Source organism: Theropithecus gelada, chromosome 8 (genome assembly GCF_003255815.1).
Source record: "Theropithecus gelada isolate Dixy chromosome 8, Tgel_1.0, whole genome shotgun sequence".
Classification (NCBI taxonomy): Eukaryota; Metazoa; Chordata; class Mammalia; order Primates; family Cercopithecidae; genus Theropithecus; species Theropithecus gelada.
Window position 1 is genome coordinate 132,007,181 of NC_037676.1, and position 17,578 is coordinate 132,024,758.

At 39.4% G+C, this 17,578-nt stretch overlaps 1 protein-coding gene across 1 annotated transcript in view; it reads right to left on the reverse strand.

The window, feature by feature from the left end:
• Positions 1–16,765: 16,765 nt before the first annotated feature.
• The window catches only part of GSDMC (gasdermin C), a 39,246-nt gene continuing 38,433 nt past the window's right edge, over positions 16,766–17,578 (reverse strand). The window contains exon 14 of the mRNA XM_025394580.1: positions 16,766–17,292. Within this exon, the coding sequence (XP_025250365.1) occupies positions 17,053–17,292 (240 nt within the window). The 3' untranslated portion in view covers positions 16,766–17,052. The remainder of the gene's footprint in view (positions 17,293–17,578) is intronic.

Consider the following 17,578-nt stretch of genomic DNA (forward strand, 5'->3'; position numbering starts at 1 on the left):
TTAATATAAAACAGACTCAGGCACGTCCTTCAGGATGCATTTCAGAAGAAAGCCTTGTTATCCTAGGAGATGACGGCTCCATGCATGTTATTGTTCCTGAAGACCTTCCAGTGGGACAAGGTGTGGAGGTGGAAGAAAGTAATATTGATTATCCTAACCCTGTGTAGGACTGGGCTCATGTGTGTGTGTTTGTGGCTTCATTTTTAACAAAAAGTTTACAAACTAAAACAAAGAAAAAGAAATTTTACAGAGAAAAAACCTTATAGAATAAGGATATAAGAAAATGTTTTGTACAGCTTTAGAATGTTTGTGTTTTAAGCTAAGTAATATTACAAAAGTCAAAAAGTTTGCAAAAAAATAAAAAGTTTATAAAGTAAAAAGTCACAGTAAGCTAAGTTTATTGTTGAAGAAAGAAAAATATTTTTTGTAGGTTTAGTGTAGCCTGCGTGCATAGTATTTATAAAGTCTACAGTAGTGTATAGCAATCCTAGGCCTTCACATTCACCCACCAGTCACTCACTGACTCACTCAGAGCAACTTTCAGTTCATGGTAAGCTATTTCTGCAAGCTCCGTTCGTGGTAAGGGCTTTATACAGGTGTACCATTTTTAACTTTTATACTTTATTTTTACTGTACCTTTACTACTTTAGATATGTTTAGATACACAAATTTTTATAATTGCATTACAGCTGTCTATAGTATTCAGTACATTAACATGCTGTATAGATTAATAACCTTTGAGCAATAGGCCATACCATATAGCTTAGGTGTGCAGTAGACTATACTGTCTAGATTTGTGTAAGTACACTTTATGGGGTTCCCACAATTGAAATCACCTAATGATGCATTTATTAGAAAGTAGCTCCATCGTTAAGCAACTGATACATACACGACTATATGTTTTGGAAATTAGCTCCTTATCAGATGTATGGATTGCAAATATTTTCTCCTAATCCACAGCTGGTCTCTTCACTCTGTTAATGTCTTCCTTTACTGTACAGAAGCTTTTTAAGTTAATGGAATCCATTTGTCTATTTTTGCTAGTGTTGTCTGTGCTTTCGGAGTTCTACCCAATAAATCATTGCCCAGACCGGTGGCTTGCTGTTTCGAGTCTTATATTTAAGTCTTTTATCCATTTTGAATTGATTTTTTTATGGCATGAGTATAAAGGTCCAATTTTATTCTTCTGAATGTGGATATCCAGTTTTCCCAATACCATTTTATTGATATCCAGTTTTCCCAATACCATTTATTGAAGAGATTGTTCTTTCGCCATTATGCATTCTTGGCACTTTTGTTGAAAATCAATTGACCCTAAATACTTGGGTTTATTTCTGGGCTTTTTATCCTGTTCCATTGGCCAATTTGTCTGTTGTAATGCCAGTACTATGTTGTTTTGATTATAATAGCTTTATAATATAATTTAAAAATCAGAAACTGTGATGCCTCCAGCTTTGTTATTTTAACTCAAAATTACTTTGGTTATTCACAGTCTTTTCTAGTTGTATATGAATTTGGGGTTTTTTAATATTTCTGTGAAAATGATATTAGAATTTTGATAAGAATTGCATTGAATCTGTAGATTACTTTGGGTAATAGGGATATTTTAACAGCATCAGTTCTTCCAACCCATGAACATGGGATTTTTCTTCTTTAATTTTTGTCATCAATGCTCAATCATCAGGGAAATGTTCTAATCATCAGGAAAATGCAAGTTAAAATTACAATGAGCTATTCTCTCACACCGGTTAGAATGGCTACTAGCAGATAAATGAAAGATAAGTGTTGGTGACTATGTGAAAAAAAGGAAAGCCTTGTAGGCTGTTGCTGGGAATGTAAATTAGTACAGCCATGATAGAAGACAGCATGGAGGTTCCTCAAAAAACTAAAAGCAACAGAACTACCATATGATTCAACAGTCCCACTTCTAGTTATATATCCACAAGAATCGAAATCAATGTTAGAGAAATATCTGCACTCCCATATTCATTGTCATATTATTTACAATAGCCAAGATATGAAACCAACCTAAGTGTTCATAAACAGATGAGCAAATAAAGAAAATGTAATATATATATACATATATATACATGAAATAATATTCAGCCTTAAAAAAGAAGGATATTCTTTCATTTGTGACAACACAGATGAATGTGGAGGACATAATGCTAAGTGAAATAAGCCAGGCACAAAAGGAAAAATACCACATGATCTCACTTAAATGAATAATTTTTAAGTGAAACTCATAGAAATAGAGTGTAGAAAGGAAGCTACTAGATTCTAGGGCGGGACTGAGATGGGGGTTATTGAAGAGATGTTGGTAGAAGAGTACAAAGTTTCAATTAAACAAAGGAATACATTTTTGAGATCTATTGTACAACAGGGTGACCATAGTTAACCACTGAGAGTAAATTGCAAATGCCCCATCACGAAAAATGATGAGAAAGTGAAGTGACAGATATGTTAATGTGCTTGATTGAATCATCCCCTATTGTATACATACATCAAAATATCACATTGTGCCCCATAATATACCATTATGATTTGTCAAAATAATATTCATTTTAAAAACAAAAAATCTGTTCAATAATGTAATGATATCTCACTCAGTCAACACACAATTGCAAGCCATCCAACCATGATCATTTTACAGGTCTCTAGGGTTTTCTTTCTGTACAACTCTTTCTTCTGCCAGACCCAGTCAAGCTCTAGAAATTTTGCAGCTACAGCTACCTGATAGCTTTTAAATCTATTATTTTGAAGACTTTATTCTATAGATGCACAAGTTAAGTATTTAGACCAAGACTCAAGGTACCCTATATAAATTACTGGATAATACTCCCTCTTTCCTAGAAGTCTGCCCTGAAAATGTTAGCTCCCTTGGCCTCCTCAACCTCCCATCTCTGTATTCTTAACTTAGAGAGACCACTCCAGCTTATATAGGTTTCTCTTTCTGAGCTGTGGTTCAGAATGTGCTCCAGGCAGAAACCTGGGGCAATCTCAGGACTCCTATTTGTTTGCCTGTGCTTCCTATCATACAATATCTGAAAACAGTTGTTTAATATATTTTGGTGAAGTTTTTATTTATTTGCAGAAAGAGGGCAGATTCACTAAAAGTTATTTAATCAAGCTAAAAGTGAAAGCCTACTCCATATTTTAAGAAATATATCTGAAGGTTGAGGTCTGCTCTAGAGATGGAGGTTAGGTAATTATTTGAAAAATAGACAGCAAATGAAATAGTAACTATGGACAATATTGCCCAGGAAATGTATAACAGAATTGGGTTGAGAGGGAAGTAATACAGATCCAACATAATGGTAATTTCAACAAGAAATTGATTTTCTTTCATGCAGAAGTAAAAAGTAGGCAGTGTAGGGCTGACAGGGCAGCTGTGTTTTACAAAGTCCTCAGGAACTTAGTCTTCTTCCAACTCAATGCTCTGCCCTTCCATCCATATTCCAGCAGACAAATGAATAAAGGGACCAGTAAGAGACGAGGAAGGCACACACTAACTGTCTTTAAGAATGGTTTCTGGCTGGGTGCCATGGCTCACGCTTGTAATCCCAGCACTTTGGGAGGCCGAGGTGGGCGGATCACAAGGTCAGGAGATCGAGACCATCCCGGCTAACATGGTGAAACCCCGTCTCTACTAAAAATAGAAAAATTAGCCAGGCGTGGTGGCAGGTGCCTGTAATCCCAGCTACTAGGGAGGCTGAGGCAGGAGAATGGCATGGACCTGGGAGGCAGAGCTGGCAGTGAGCCGAGATCATGCCACTGTACTCCAGCCTGGGCAACAGAGACAGACTCGATCTCAAAAAAAAAAAAAAGAGAGAAAAGAAAAGAGAATGGTTTCTGGATATTAACTCAGAAAACTACTACTTACATACCTGTGGTCATATGGCCAACCTAGCTGTATAGGAAACTAGAAAATATACTATTTCTTCTGAATGACCATGTGCTCATTTAACAATGCTATCATACTGGTAGCAGTGGAAAATGGATATTGGAAGTCAATGTTTTGTGTAGACACTTGTTTCTCTGCCACAAATGTATAAAGAACATAGATGAGACCTGGAGAGGTCCAATGTTTAAGGATGAATAAGTATAAACACAGCCTATAAAGGATAATGGTTTGCCTACCCTGACAGTCTCTCACAGATTTCTTCCCATTCCCTCTTAAATCCATTCCAATCAAGAATTCATACTACAAACCCATGAAAATTGCTTTTGTCGAAGTTATCAATGACCTCAACGTAGCAAAATTCAATAGTCAATTCTCAATTCTCATCTCAATCTATTAGCATCATTTGATCTGTTAGCACTGTTTATAACACACTTCGGGAAGTTTTTGAAACCTTTTCCATGTGACTTCCAAGTGTCACATTCTTTCCTAGTTTTCTCCTTACTTTACATTCAGTTGTCCTCATCTTCTTTGATGTTCCCTCCTCTTCACTCAACCGCTAAACAGTAGGGTTCCCTGGGGATTACTCTCTCATAGTGATTTTTCTCTGCTTTTTACTCTCTCATAGTGATTTTTCACTGCTTCCTAAGTTGTCTCATCCAGCCTCATGACTTTAATACATCTATAGTGTCTGTGCTCAAATGATTGTCTTCAACTCAGGCATCTTCCCAAATTATATGCTGTAACCTACAACTGTCTACTTAATATCTCCACTTGGATAAATAATGACACTTGTCACTTTCTAATATACTGTATAATACATTTATTATTTTCTCTTTTTTCCACTGAAATATAAAATCAGTAGGAAGTGGAACTCCAGGTGCATAGAATAATGACTGGCACATACTAGGCCTTCAGTAAATAATGTTTAGTGAATAAAAAGAAATAGGTGATTAGGAAAACAAGAGCACTACTTCTTTGCAGCCACAAAAGGAGGAAATGTCAAGAAGGAATGAGTAGTTCATAGTGTATAATTCAATATTAAGTCTCCAATAAAACTAGGACTATGATTTTTCCATTGGTTTAAATGATTAGGAGGTCATGGTAACTATGATGACAGAAAATTCAATAAATGTGTCAGGTATGAAGACAGATTGCATTGGGCTGAAAAGTGACTATAAAGTGAGTTAATAAAGATAATAAGCATATTGTTTTACTAAATTTTGAGAAGTTTGGAAGAAAAAAGATTAAAAGACAAAAATTAATTTTAAAGGATTGGAAAAATGTAGACATTTTTCTTTTTTTTTTTTTTTTTTTTGAGACGGAGTCTCGCTCTGTCACCCAGGCTGGAGTGCAGTGGCCGGATCTCAGCTCACTGCAAGCTCCGCCTCCCGGGTTTACGCCATTCTCCTGCCTCAGCCTCCCGAGTAGCTGGGACTACAGGCGCCTGCCACCTCGCCCGGCTAGGTTTTTTTTGTATTTTTAGTAGAGACGGGGTTTCACCGTATTAGCCAGGATGGTCTCGATCTCCTGACCTCGTGATCCGCCCGTCTCGGCCTCCCAAAGTGCTGGGATTACAGGCTTGAGCCACCGCGCCCGGCCTAAATGTAGACATTTTTCAGGCCAAAAAGAATCTGAACAGTTTTGAGGGAGAGACTGAGATTCAGAAGATGGAAGAGACAATTAAAAGAGAAGGTTACTCAAGCGGGGAGAATAGGTTCTGCTCAGTCTACAGCTGGCCTTGAACAGTGTTGGAGACAGGCTAACCTCTAAGGAGGAAAGCAAGCTTGTTTTGTATATGAATCTGTCAGTAGGGAATGTGAAATTGAGGTGTGTTGAGGGCATGAAGAAAGGCTCTAACATGTGGAGACAGGCGAAGATAGAAGCAAATATTTGGAATGTGTTTAGGGAGAGAGAGTGTTGGCCGAAATAATATAAAAGGGGCATCAGTTAAAGAATTTGGGTGACTGAAGCAAAGGGAGTCTCAAAGAGTTGTAAGGGCCAAAGCAAGATTGAAAGTTTAGCTTAAAGTGAAGACAAGAATCACAGAAAATGAAAGCCTTAGAAGTAGAATCCATCTAGTCAAAAACACTTCATTTTACAAAAAAGAAAGTCAAAATCAACACAAATAAAATAACTCATCCATATGCCTTATTTCTCCTGTATCTTCAACCTCTCTCTCTTTATTAATACTTCCTGTTCATTTTTAATCATGCTCAAATGAACAAAAAAAGTTTCTGCTCAACCCTCCAACCCCCTCGAGGAATTTGCTGCCTTATAGTTACCTTCTTTTCCTACCAACAAGAAGGGAACTTCCAAAGATGTCTGTACTTGCCATCTCCATTAATTGACCTCCCACTGTTCTCAATCCATGCCAACCAAATTTCAGGACTCATCACTCCAGACAACAGGCTTGCTAACCTCTCCAAATTATATCTGTTTACCTAAACCTAATATGTAGGGTTAATTCTTTGTTTTTATTTCTTAGCAGCATTCAAATCTGCTGGCCATTTTCTCTCTCTTGGAAAACACTCTTCCTATCATGTTGATTATTCAACACACTTGGTTTTTTCTCCTACCTCTTGTTACCTGTATTAGTTTTCAATTGTTGCGTAAGGGGGGAAAAGCTCGGAAGCTTACAACACTCTATTGTTATTACTATTTCACATTCTGTAGGTCAGAATTCAAGGCAGGCTTGACTGGATTCTCTCCTGAGAGTCTCACAAGGCTGAAGTCAAGATACCCAGTCTGGTTGGGCTGTTTTCCGTAAGCTCTAGGAATAAGTTACTTGCAAGCTCATTTAGGTTGTTGGCAGAATCCAATTTCTTGTGATCATAGGACTGAGGTCCATTTTCTTACTGACTCCAGGAGCCTCACTCTCAGCCCCTTAAATCTCCCATATTCCTTCACACATGTACCACCCCCATCTTTAGTCAGCAGCGGCACACGGAACCCTTCTCATGTTTGGAATCTCTCTGAATTCTTCTGCCATCAGCTATAGAAACTTCTTTGCCTTTAAGGACTTATTCTATTAGATTAGACCCATGAAGATACTCCATTTTTTTAAATCAACACTGCTTTATAACCTACCACAATCACATGAGTGATGTCACATTCACAGATTCCAGGGATTAGGCATGGAATATTGGGGACCATTCCTAAAGGTTCTGCCTACTATACTACCCCATTTTTATTTGCTGGATCAACCTCCTCTAACCACCTTTAAATGTTGGGGAGCCTCAGGCTCAGCCTTAGGTTCTCTTTTCTTCTGCCATGTATTGTCTCTGAAGCCAATCTTACTTATCTCTCCTCATGCCATCAGTTACCATCTGTAGAGCAATAACTCTCAAATTTACATCATCACCCCAACCTCTCAACTCCAAAACCATTACGTGAAACTACTTTCTTGAGACAGAGTCTCGCTCTGTTGCCCAGGCTGGAGTACAATGGTGTGATCTTGGCTCACTGCAAGCTCCACCTCCCGGGTTCACGCCATTCTCCTGCCTCAGCCTCCTGAGTAGCTGGGATTACAGGCACCCGCCACCACTCCCGGCTAATTTTTTGTATTTTTAGTAGAGACGAGGTTTCACCATGTTAGCCAGGATGGTCTCGATCTCCTGACCTCGTGATCTGCCCGCCTCAGCATCCCAAAGTGCTGGAATTACAGGCATGAGCCACCGCGCTCAGCCATGAAACTACTTATTCTACACCTTCATTTGGAGATCTCACAGACTTTTCTAATTCAGTATGTCTAAACATGAATGCAAGATCCTCCCTACCCAAGACTAATGCTCAGCCATTGCCCCTCAATGCACAGCACTACAAGCCACTCCGTTGCACAAGCTAGAAAACTAAACATCATCTTTGACCTACTGTTGCTCTAAATCATTCTGAATAATCATTTCATCATCAAATCCTGCACTTTTACCATCCAAATATTTATAAAATCCCTCCACTTTTCTATATTTCCATTCTTAGCACCCTAGTCCAAACTATCAGTCATCCCTCACCTGGCCTACTACAACTACCACCCCAGAGAGTACCCTGATAGCTACTACACCCCAACTAACTTATTCTCATCACCATCAGAATGTTCTTTTTAAACCCCATATTTTGCATATCATTGATATGCAAAAATTAACTCAAAATAATCATAGACCTAAACATAAAACCAACCTTTAAAATATAAGAAAACACATAAGAGAAATTTGTATGACCTTGAGTTAATCAAAGATTTTGTAGATACTACACAAAAGACACAATCCATAAAATAAATAAATGACAAATTGGATTTTATCCAAACTTCAACTGCTCTTTAAAAGACACTGTTAAGAGAATGAAAAGACAACTGACAGATTAGGAGAAAATATCTGCAAACATATATCTGATAAGAGACATAAAGAACACTGATGACTCACTAATAATAAGACAACCCAATTTTAAAATTATGAAGAATTTGAGTAGACATTTATCCAGAGAATATATGCAAATGACCAATAAGCACATGAAAATATGTTATTAGCCAAAAGGAAAATGCAAATCAAAACCACAGTGAAATACCAAATCATATCCACTAAGATGGCTATATTCAAAAAGACAGATGTAACAAGTGTTCTTAAGGATGTGGAGAAACCTGAACCCTGTTACACTGCTGGGGGGAATGTAAAATGACACAGTTGGTTTGGAAAATGGTTTGACAGTTCACTAAGATGTTAAACACTGAGTAACCATAATACTTAGAAAATCCACGCCTAGCTATACAGTCAAGAGAAATGAAAGCATATATCTAACATAAAAATGTGCACATGAATATCCATAGCAAAGTAATTCTTAATAACCAAAATGTAGAAATAATCCAAATGTCCATTGATCAATGAATGGATAAAATAAAATGTGGTATATCTGCACAATACAATATTATTTAGACTTACAAAGAAAGGACATTCTAATAAAAACTACAACATGGGTGAACCTTGAAAACATTATGCTAAGTGAAGGAAACCAATTGCAAAAGACCACAAATCGTACGATTCCATTTACATGAAATGTCATTAAGCAAATCCATAATGCCAGATTAGTGGTTGCCTAGGATTGGGGAAAATGCTCAGTGGCTGAAAATGGGTGTGTGGGGTTTCCTTTTGGGACGATAAAAATGTTCTAGGCCGGGCGCGGTGGCTCAAGCCTGTAATCCCAGCACTTTGGGAGGCCGAGACGGGCGGATCACGAGGTCAGGAGATCGAGACCATCCTGGCTGACACGGTGAAACCCCGTCTCTACTAAAAAAATACAAAAAACTAGCCGGGCGAGGTGGCGGGCGCCTGTAGTCCCAGCTACTCGGGAGGCTGAGGCAGGAGAATGGCGTGAACCTGGGAGGCGGAGCTTGCAGTGAGCTGAGATCCGGCCACTGCACTCCAGCCTGGGCGACAGAGCGAGACTCCGTCTCAAAAAAAAAAAAAAAAAAAATGTTCTAACATTTACTGTGGTGATAGTTGCACAACTCTATGAACATATGAAAAAAACATTGAATCACACACTTTAGGGGAATTAGGTTGTATGTGAATTATATCTCAAAGCTGTTTTTAAAAATGTAAATTATGTACATTTTTAAATTTTATACATGTAAAATGCAAAAATGTAAATTAAAAAATGTAAATAAATAAAACATCTGATAAAAGACTGGTATCAAGAATATATAAAGAACTCTCCAAACACAATAAGAAAATAAACAACAAAAAAATTTTTTTGAGACAGTCTCTCTCTGCTGCCCAGGCTGGAGTGCAGCAGCATGATCAGAGCTCAATGAAGCTTCAAATTCTTGGGCTCAAGTCATCCCTTTGCCTCAGAGTCCTGAGTAGCTGGTTCTACAACACCTGGCTAATTTCCTTTTTTTTTTTTTTTTTTTTTTTTGAGACGGAGTCTCACTCTATTGCCCAGGTTGGAGTGCAGTGGTGTGACCTGGACTCACAGCAAGCTCCATCTCCCGGGTTCATGCCATTCTCCTGCCTCAGCCTCCCAAGCAGCTGGGACCACAGGCAGCCGCCACCACGCCCAGCTAATTTTTTTATGTTTTTGTAGAGACAGGGTTTCACCATGTTAGCCAGGATGGTCTCCATCTCCTGACCTTGTGATCCGCCCGCCTCAGCCTCCCAAAGTGCTGGGATTACAGATGTGAGCCACCGCGCCTGGCCAGACAAAATATTTGAATAAACATTTCGCCAAAGAACACATATGTATGGCAAAAACTGAAAATTAAAAGACATCATTAGTCATTAGGGAAATGAAAATCAAAGCCACAATGAGACACCACTATATAATTATCAGAATGGCTACAATCAAAATGCATGACAATGCTATTGAGACTGCTCTGGAGAGTACAGAGAAACTGGAACTCTACTGGGAATGCAAAATAATGCAGCCACCTTCAAAAAGAATTGGCAATTTTTTATAAAGTTAAAGAGCACATACCATACAACCCAGCAATGCAATGATTAAGCGTTTAAAGTGAAATGAGAACTTATGTTCACAGAAAAACATGCTCACAAATGTTTTTAGGGTCTTTATTCAAAATTGCTGAAAACTGGAAACAATCCAAATAGTCTTCACTGATGAGTGGATCAAGAGACTGTATAAAATGGAATAACAACAAACAAACTCAGAAATGAAAATGAACAGCTGATACACGCAACAAACATGGATGAATCTAAAGTGCTTTAGGCTAAGTAGCCAAACTCACAAGGCTACCTCGAGTATGATTCCATTTCTGTGTTAGGACACAAAACCAATCAATGCTTATAATGGACTGAAGGTCAGAAGAGTGGCTAACTACAAAAACCCACAAGGGAAATTCAGGAGGGTGACAGTATTCTGTGTTTTGATTGTTGTGGTGGTTACATACTTGTATGCATTTGTTAAAACTACTAGAATTTTTAAGGGTGAATTTTATATTATGCCAATGATGCTCTATGAAAAAGGAAACCTTCTCTGACCCCCCATACCAGAGGTGCTCCCCCATTTGGGTGCTGTCACACCATTATGCCATTTGTCCCTTGTGTTGAAATAACAATATTTTAGATATAATACAATCATACCATTATGAGCATTAATTTTACTGGTTTCATGTTTACTGTTTTAATAAGGCTGCTGGGAAAGTTAAGATTTTATATGTGGCTGCATTATATTTCCGTTGGACAGCTTTGCCTTAGCACCTGCCTAAATTGGTAGAAGAGGAGACCCTTGGACCTTTAACCCTCACCAGTTAGAAAAAGAAATAGTTTGGCTATATTATTTTCAAATCCATCCTTTGGTATTCCCACTGTAAGTTCTACGTTGAACTAGACTCAATATAGATGTCTAACTTTTCCTCGTCCTTTTCCATTCAGTAGAAAATCAGCAGATCATCTTCCTGTCCCAGCTGATGCGTGCTCCCCTTTCCATGTCCATTCACCTTGAGAAAGTTTCTCCACACTTGCACAATATGCCTGTAAGTCAGTCACATAGTTAGACAACAAGGAACCTGAACTGCAAAGCTTCCTCCAAAGGACACCCCTTTGTACAGTACAGGCTCAACAAAGTCAGTATTTATTTTTGCTTTTTGGAAACACTTGTGTGATGTGAGCCAATTCCTCTAATAACTCTCTTCATAGATATATGGTTCTGTCTTTCTGGAGAACCCTAACTTGATATTTCTATTATTCTCACTTTTTTTTTCCCATTCCCTAGAGAAGAATGGGCTCAATCAACGTATGTCAGAATGGGACAGCAAGGAAGGCAGACGTCAGCTTCAGGAGCAGGGACAAATCCAAGGGCCAGGACCCTGGGAAGCACCTCTGAAATGCCTGGCTGTAGGAGTCTGGACATCTGCACAAGCGGAATTAATGTTTTTAACACCTCCTTTCTGTCAAGCACCTTGCATATATTATATAATCCAATCTTACAACAATATCCTAAAGATAAAGCAAAAGGACAAAAAAAATCTTGCCCCAAACCCATTCCCTTTCCATTTACTCCCTGTAGGCTTACAGGAATAAGTGAAGTGCCTGACGGCGGAGAAATTGTGTTAACAGGATTGCCACACCTATAACTTCTGAGTAACATCCCAGAACTGACACACAAAATAGTCCCATTCCTTTCCATTGATAGTATTCACAATGCATTTATTTTACTTTTGCCTCCTCTAATATTCATAAAAGTCCCATGCCCTCCCTTCTCAGTCTTAGGAATCTGATATGCAGCCCATTGAGAACGTAGCTTAGAGCTGTACTTTCTGCATATCACCACCAGACAAGATTTACCAAAATGGAGTCTTACTTCCTATCATTTACATTGTAAAAACTACGGACTTGAAATATAAAATCTTAAGTACATATGCCACTCCTCCATGCACCAACATGCTGAGGGTCCTGCTTCAGGTAAGGTTCCTTGATTGACGATATTCTGTATACCTAGATGTGCCAAGAGGGTGAGCTGTCCCTGAGGACATGGGAGTTTCACATTTATGTTCATTTGCTTCACCATAGTAACTGATATGGTTTGGCTGTGTCCCCACCCAAATCTCATCTTGAATTGTAGCTCCTATAATTCCCAAGTGTTATGGGAGGTACTGGGTGGGAGATAATGAATCAAGCGGGCAGTTTCTCCCATACTGTTCTCATGGTAGTGAATAGTGGTAGTGAATAAATCTCATGAGATCTGATGGTTTTATAAGAGGTTTCAAGGGACAAATGAAAAGATTTCTCTTTTCATTTGGTTCTCATTCCCTCTTCGCCTGCGTCTTTTTTCTTTATAAATTACCCAGTCTTGGGTATGTCTTTATCAGCAGCATGAAACCGGACTAATACATTTTACTACTTATATGCATGCCATAATATCATGTCATATACCTTAAATATACAAAATAAAATATATTTTTAAAAAAACAAATTTCACATATCAGAACCTCCTAGACCTCACCCTATGCAACTCTACCTTTTGCTGATTGATTTGCATCCTTTTGCTATAATAAAATGTAAATGCAAGTATGACACTTTCAATGAGTTCTGTGAGTTGTGTCAGTGAATTATTGAACCTAAAGATGTAGTGAGAAACACCAAGTTTCTAGCCAGCTGGTCAAAAGTGAAGATGTCCTGGGAACTCCCAAATTTGTAGCTGGTGTCTGAAGTGAGGGCAGTGCCCTGCATCTGCAAAATTCAGTCTGACTCCAGGTAGTTATTGTCAAAAGTCATTTTTCTGATCTCACAAAAGTGGTATTGACTACAGTGACCCGGACTCACTGAAACATGTGCTTTGGGAAGAGAAAGAATGAGAGGGTAAGAGATGAATACTCATTGATTCCTGAATGGCTACCTAGTCCCTAGTGACTTGTGATACAAAACTGCACCTGTGCAGTGACCAGTTTTGATAGAAGTTGAGGATCTCTGTTTTCTGATTGCTAACTCTGATCTTAACTGATAAGAGTTAAGCAATGGAATTTTTCTTTTTTTGAGACAGAGTCTTGCTCTGTCACCCAGGTTGGAGTGCAGTGGCACGATCTTGGCTCACTGCAGCCTCCATGTCCCGGGTTCAAGCGATTCTTCTGCCTCAGCCTCTAGAGTAGCTGGGACTACAGGTGCACGCCACCACTTCCGGCTAATGTTTGTAATTTTAGTAGAGACAGCTTCACTATGTTGGCCAGGCTGGTCCCAAACTCCTGACCTCAAGTGATTCACCCACCTCAGACTCCCAAAGCACTGGGATTACAGACATGAGCCACTGAGCTGGGCCAGCAATGGAATTTAGGAAAGAGAGATCCAACTCCTAAGGGGGCTGCCTCATTGTAATGCATCAGGAAATGCAAAGTAACAAGAAAGAGCAAAACATACAATTCCTTGCTTATTGTGATCCATGGTTAAAATGGAAGAAATAGACAAGTCAAGCTTAGATTCTGGCTGGCCTGACTACAGCCTCAGGACTCAGGATCGTCATGGAAAGAATGTGCTGGGGCAGATCCTGATGCTGGATCAAGTTCAGATGCTGGCCCACTGGAGATATAGCCACTAGCCTCAAAGCCATTTCCAAAGGGAAAGGTTATGCTGAAACCTGGACAGTGAAGAAGACTGGTGTAGTTCCTAAGAGAATGGGGAAAAATGAAGAGGGTGAAATAAAGGAGAAAGAGAAAGGATGTCAGGCATCTCATCCCAGCAGGGTGGAAATCTTTAAATGCCTATAAAGAAATGGAGTGAATAAAGCAGATGTTCATGGGCCAAAAAAAGCTCTTAATGCCACAGTCTTAGGATTTGGGATGGGAGCCCGTGCTGTTCCTCCAACAATGAAGAGTCTGCTTCATTCACCCTAGTTTGAAGAAATTAAGAAATCTGACCTCAGATCACCTGCCATGATGATCCCACAATCTAATCAGTACAAGGATTGACAAAAGGACCTGAGTTCCTTGAATGAATTCAGGGAGTTCACGTCAGAAGTCATTTCCAAAAGGGCAAAATCCCTTGATAAGGTGAGGGAACTCAGGCACAGAGAATGTTTAAAATTGTAGAAGGAGAGAGAGAGGCCGGGGCAATCATCCAAGACTGCCCAGACCTCCAGGTGAGCCCTCCCCTTCCCTTCCACATGCCATGACCTTAAGCACTGGAAAACACAGGTTTTCATCCAAAGTTTGCAGAGGAACAGAAACCATCTCATTTCATTTATAAGAGAGTTGAGAAAAACTCATTTACCCTATTGTCTTTGTGTAAATAGAGTTTGGACAGAGCTGCTCATGCTGAGGATGAGCTTTACATGGCAGGGGAAGGTAGAGGGTGACAAGAGATTCCATATAAACACACTACAGGAAAAGAAGCGAGTAGAGGAATCAATTCAGGTAGAAAACATAGCTCAAGAAAAAGAATTGTTTTATGCCATGGAAGAATTTAAGATAAATACTTTAATAAGGCAAAACCTCAAACTGCAAAGATAAAACAACAGAAACATGTGAAGAGAGATTGCAAAGCTAAGGAAAGGAACTGAGATCACAACACAATATCTGAACTGATAAACTGGAAAGAATTATAGTTGACAGTTGAGTTATAGACATACAGCAAAGACCTGCCGTGATCTCAGAGAATGCAGACGAAAAAAAATCAAAGATGCAGGAATTAGACAAAATAATATATGAGAGTCCTATAGGACAATTGGTACCTGTGAGGTAGAGAATCTAACAAATAGAATATGAAAGATATTTAATTATTATAAGAGGAAAAATTCCTAAAAGAATTGAATCTGCAGCTCAGAAGGCACAGTGTCCCAGGAAAAGTGACACAGAGTGACTGAGACACGGGTATTGCCTGATTAAAGTGCTTAACTTCAAGGATGAAGAAATAATTCTTCAGGCATACATTTAGATGTATACGCAAAGAGTTTGGGAAAATTTGACTAGCCTTGATCTTCTTCAAGGCATAAAGAAGTCAACAGGAGACCTTTGCATGGCTACAAAAGACTGAGGGCAAGAAGGTGTTACCTAAAAATATAATCTCTCCCCAAGGAGTTCTTCAAGAATAAAGGCAACAGGCAAAGTTTCTCAAATATGAAGCGACTTGGGGAGTGAAGCACTACTGAAAAAATTATTTGATCACAGCCATTCAAGGAATAAAATAAAATGACTGGTAGTTAGCAATGAACAAATTTAAATAGACTGGAAATGGTGGCTCACACCTGTAATCCCAGCACTTTGGGAGGCCGAAGCAGGCAGATCAGTTGAGGCCAGGAGTTCAAGACCAGCCTGGCCAACATGGTGAAACTCCGTCTGTACAAAAAACAAATACAAAAACTAGCCGAGTGTGGTGGTGCATGCCTGTAATCCCAGCTATTCAGGAAGATGAGGCACAAGAATCACTTGAACCTGGGAGGTGGAGGTTGCAGTGAGCTGAGACCATGCCACTGCATTCCAGCCTTAGTGACAGAGCGAGACTCTGTCTCAAAAAAAAATAAAGAATTAACACTAAACAGACATGAGGAATATGGTTACACTCCTTGGCAATTTACAAATAATAAAATAATTGGAGATAGGAGATGATAGAAGAGCAAGATGGGAGAAGAACTCATTTTCTTGCCTTTTTTAGCAAAAAATAAGTAAACACTGTCTAAAAGTGAAGACATGATGTGAGCAATAAGGATTACTGGAATACACTGGAGTGAACTAGTGATAAGGCACTTGATTATTGTCATGTGGAAATGCGGGCCAAGGTGATTCTGATGAGACACCATATTTAAAATCTTGGTTGATGATTCTAGATGACAGGGAGCCTCTAAAGGATTTTAGGCAGAGGAGTGACATATAAAGGTTGCATTTTTTTAAATTATTCCCCATGCCTGCTGTGATAAGAGCCTCCAGGATTCAAGGAGAATTTGAAGAGAACAAGTTGGTGGCAGGACAACCAGCGGGGAGCACTAGACCAGCTGTCCAGGTGAGAAGAGGAGGGCTATAGTGAGTCGGCTAGACTGTGTTGATCGGGGGTTAAGGAGAGAGAGGAGTCAAGGTGGACTCCCAGGTTTCAGCTTATGAGGCCAGGTGGCATTAGCAAATGACACAGAGAGCACAGAATGAGACAGATATATGACCAAGAAAATGTGATAAAATGTTAATAATGGAGGAATATGCACATACACACACACGTGGGGGCTAATATGAAACGTCAGAATCACAAAATGTTTCAAGAAAAAGAAAAAAAACCTCTTCTATATCCTTCACCCATATTCCCCAATTATTAATACTTTATCACATTTACTTGGTCATGTATCTGTCTATCATCAAGTCAACTTACTTTTTGTTGCATTTCAGTATCAGTTACCGTTATCAGTACACTTCACCCAAAACAATTCAAAATGCACACTGTTAACTAGAGTCAGTATTTGTTTTTATTATTTTGAAGTAAAATTTATACATAGTGAAATGCTTACATCTTTAACATACTATTTGAGGAGTTTTGACAAATATATAAACTCTTGTCAATATATAGAATATTCCACCACCCCAAAACATTTCCTAAAGTCTCTACCCATTACTGTCTCTACTCCACCTAGAAATGCAGAGAGGCACAGCCCTGTCTCTTGCACCCATAAGGACACTCACAGCATAGACTGGGCAAGGGCCAGTATCTCTGGACTGACTGCCCATCAGGGAGGGCTTAGGCCTCAGCCAGCTGCTGTAGCAATGAGAGAGTCCCATAGAGGGCAGACAGGGGCATCTTTGCTTCTAGATCCCAGGTTGACCTGGGGCTATCCAGCTCCATCCTCAGGCCACACTCCTCCAGCAGGCCATAGGTGATGGCCAAACCCTCACTCTGGAGTGGGGCAAGGAGCTCGGGTTTGAGGGTGAAGGGAATGCTCCAGGGGTATCTGAAGTTCGGCTCCAGGATGCTCCTTACCTAGAAGAAGGATGATCAGACTCTACAGACCAGCCTTTAAGATCAGGAAGAAAAGGCTTCTGCCCAGCATCCAGGGGCCATGCAGGATAACAGAAGGAGCAAGAGCTTTGGGATCCAGAGGACCAGAAGTAACATGCTCGTCATATCCTATGATCCGCAAATCAAGTTATGGGAAATCAGGGAGCATTGGTTCCACATCTATGAAATAGTGAAAATAAAACTCTCCTCATAGAATACTGGTGTTTTTATTTCTAAATGTATATGCACATATGTAAGAATACAGTAA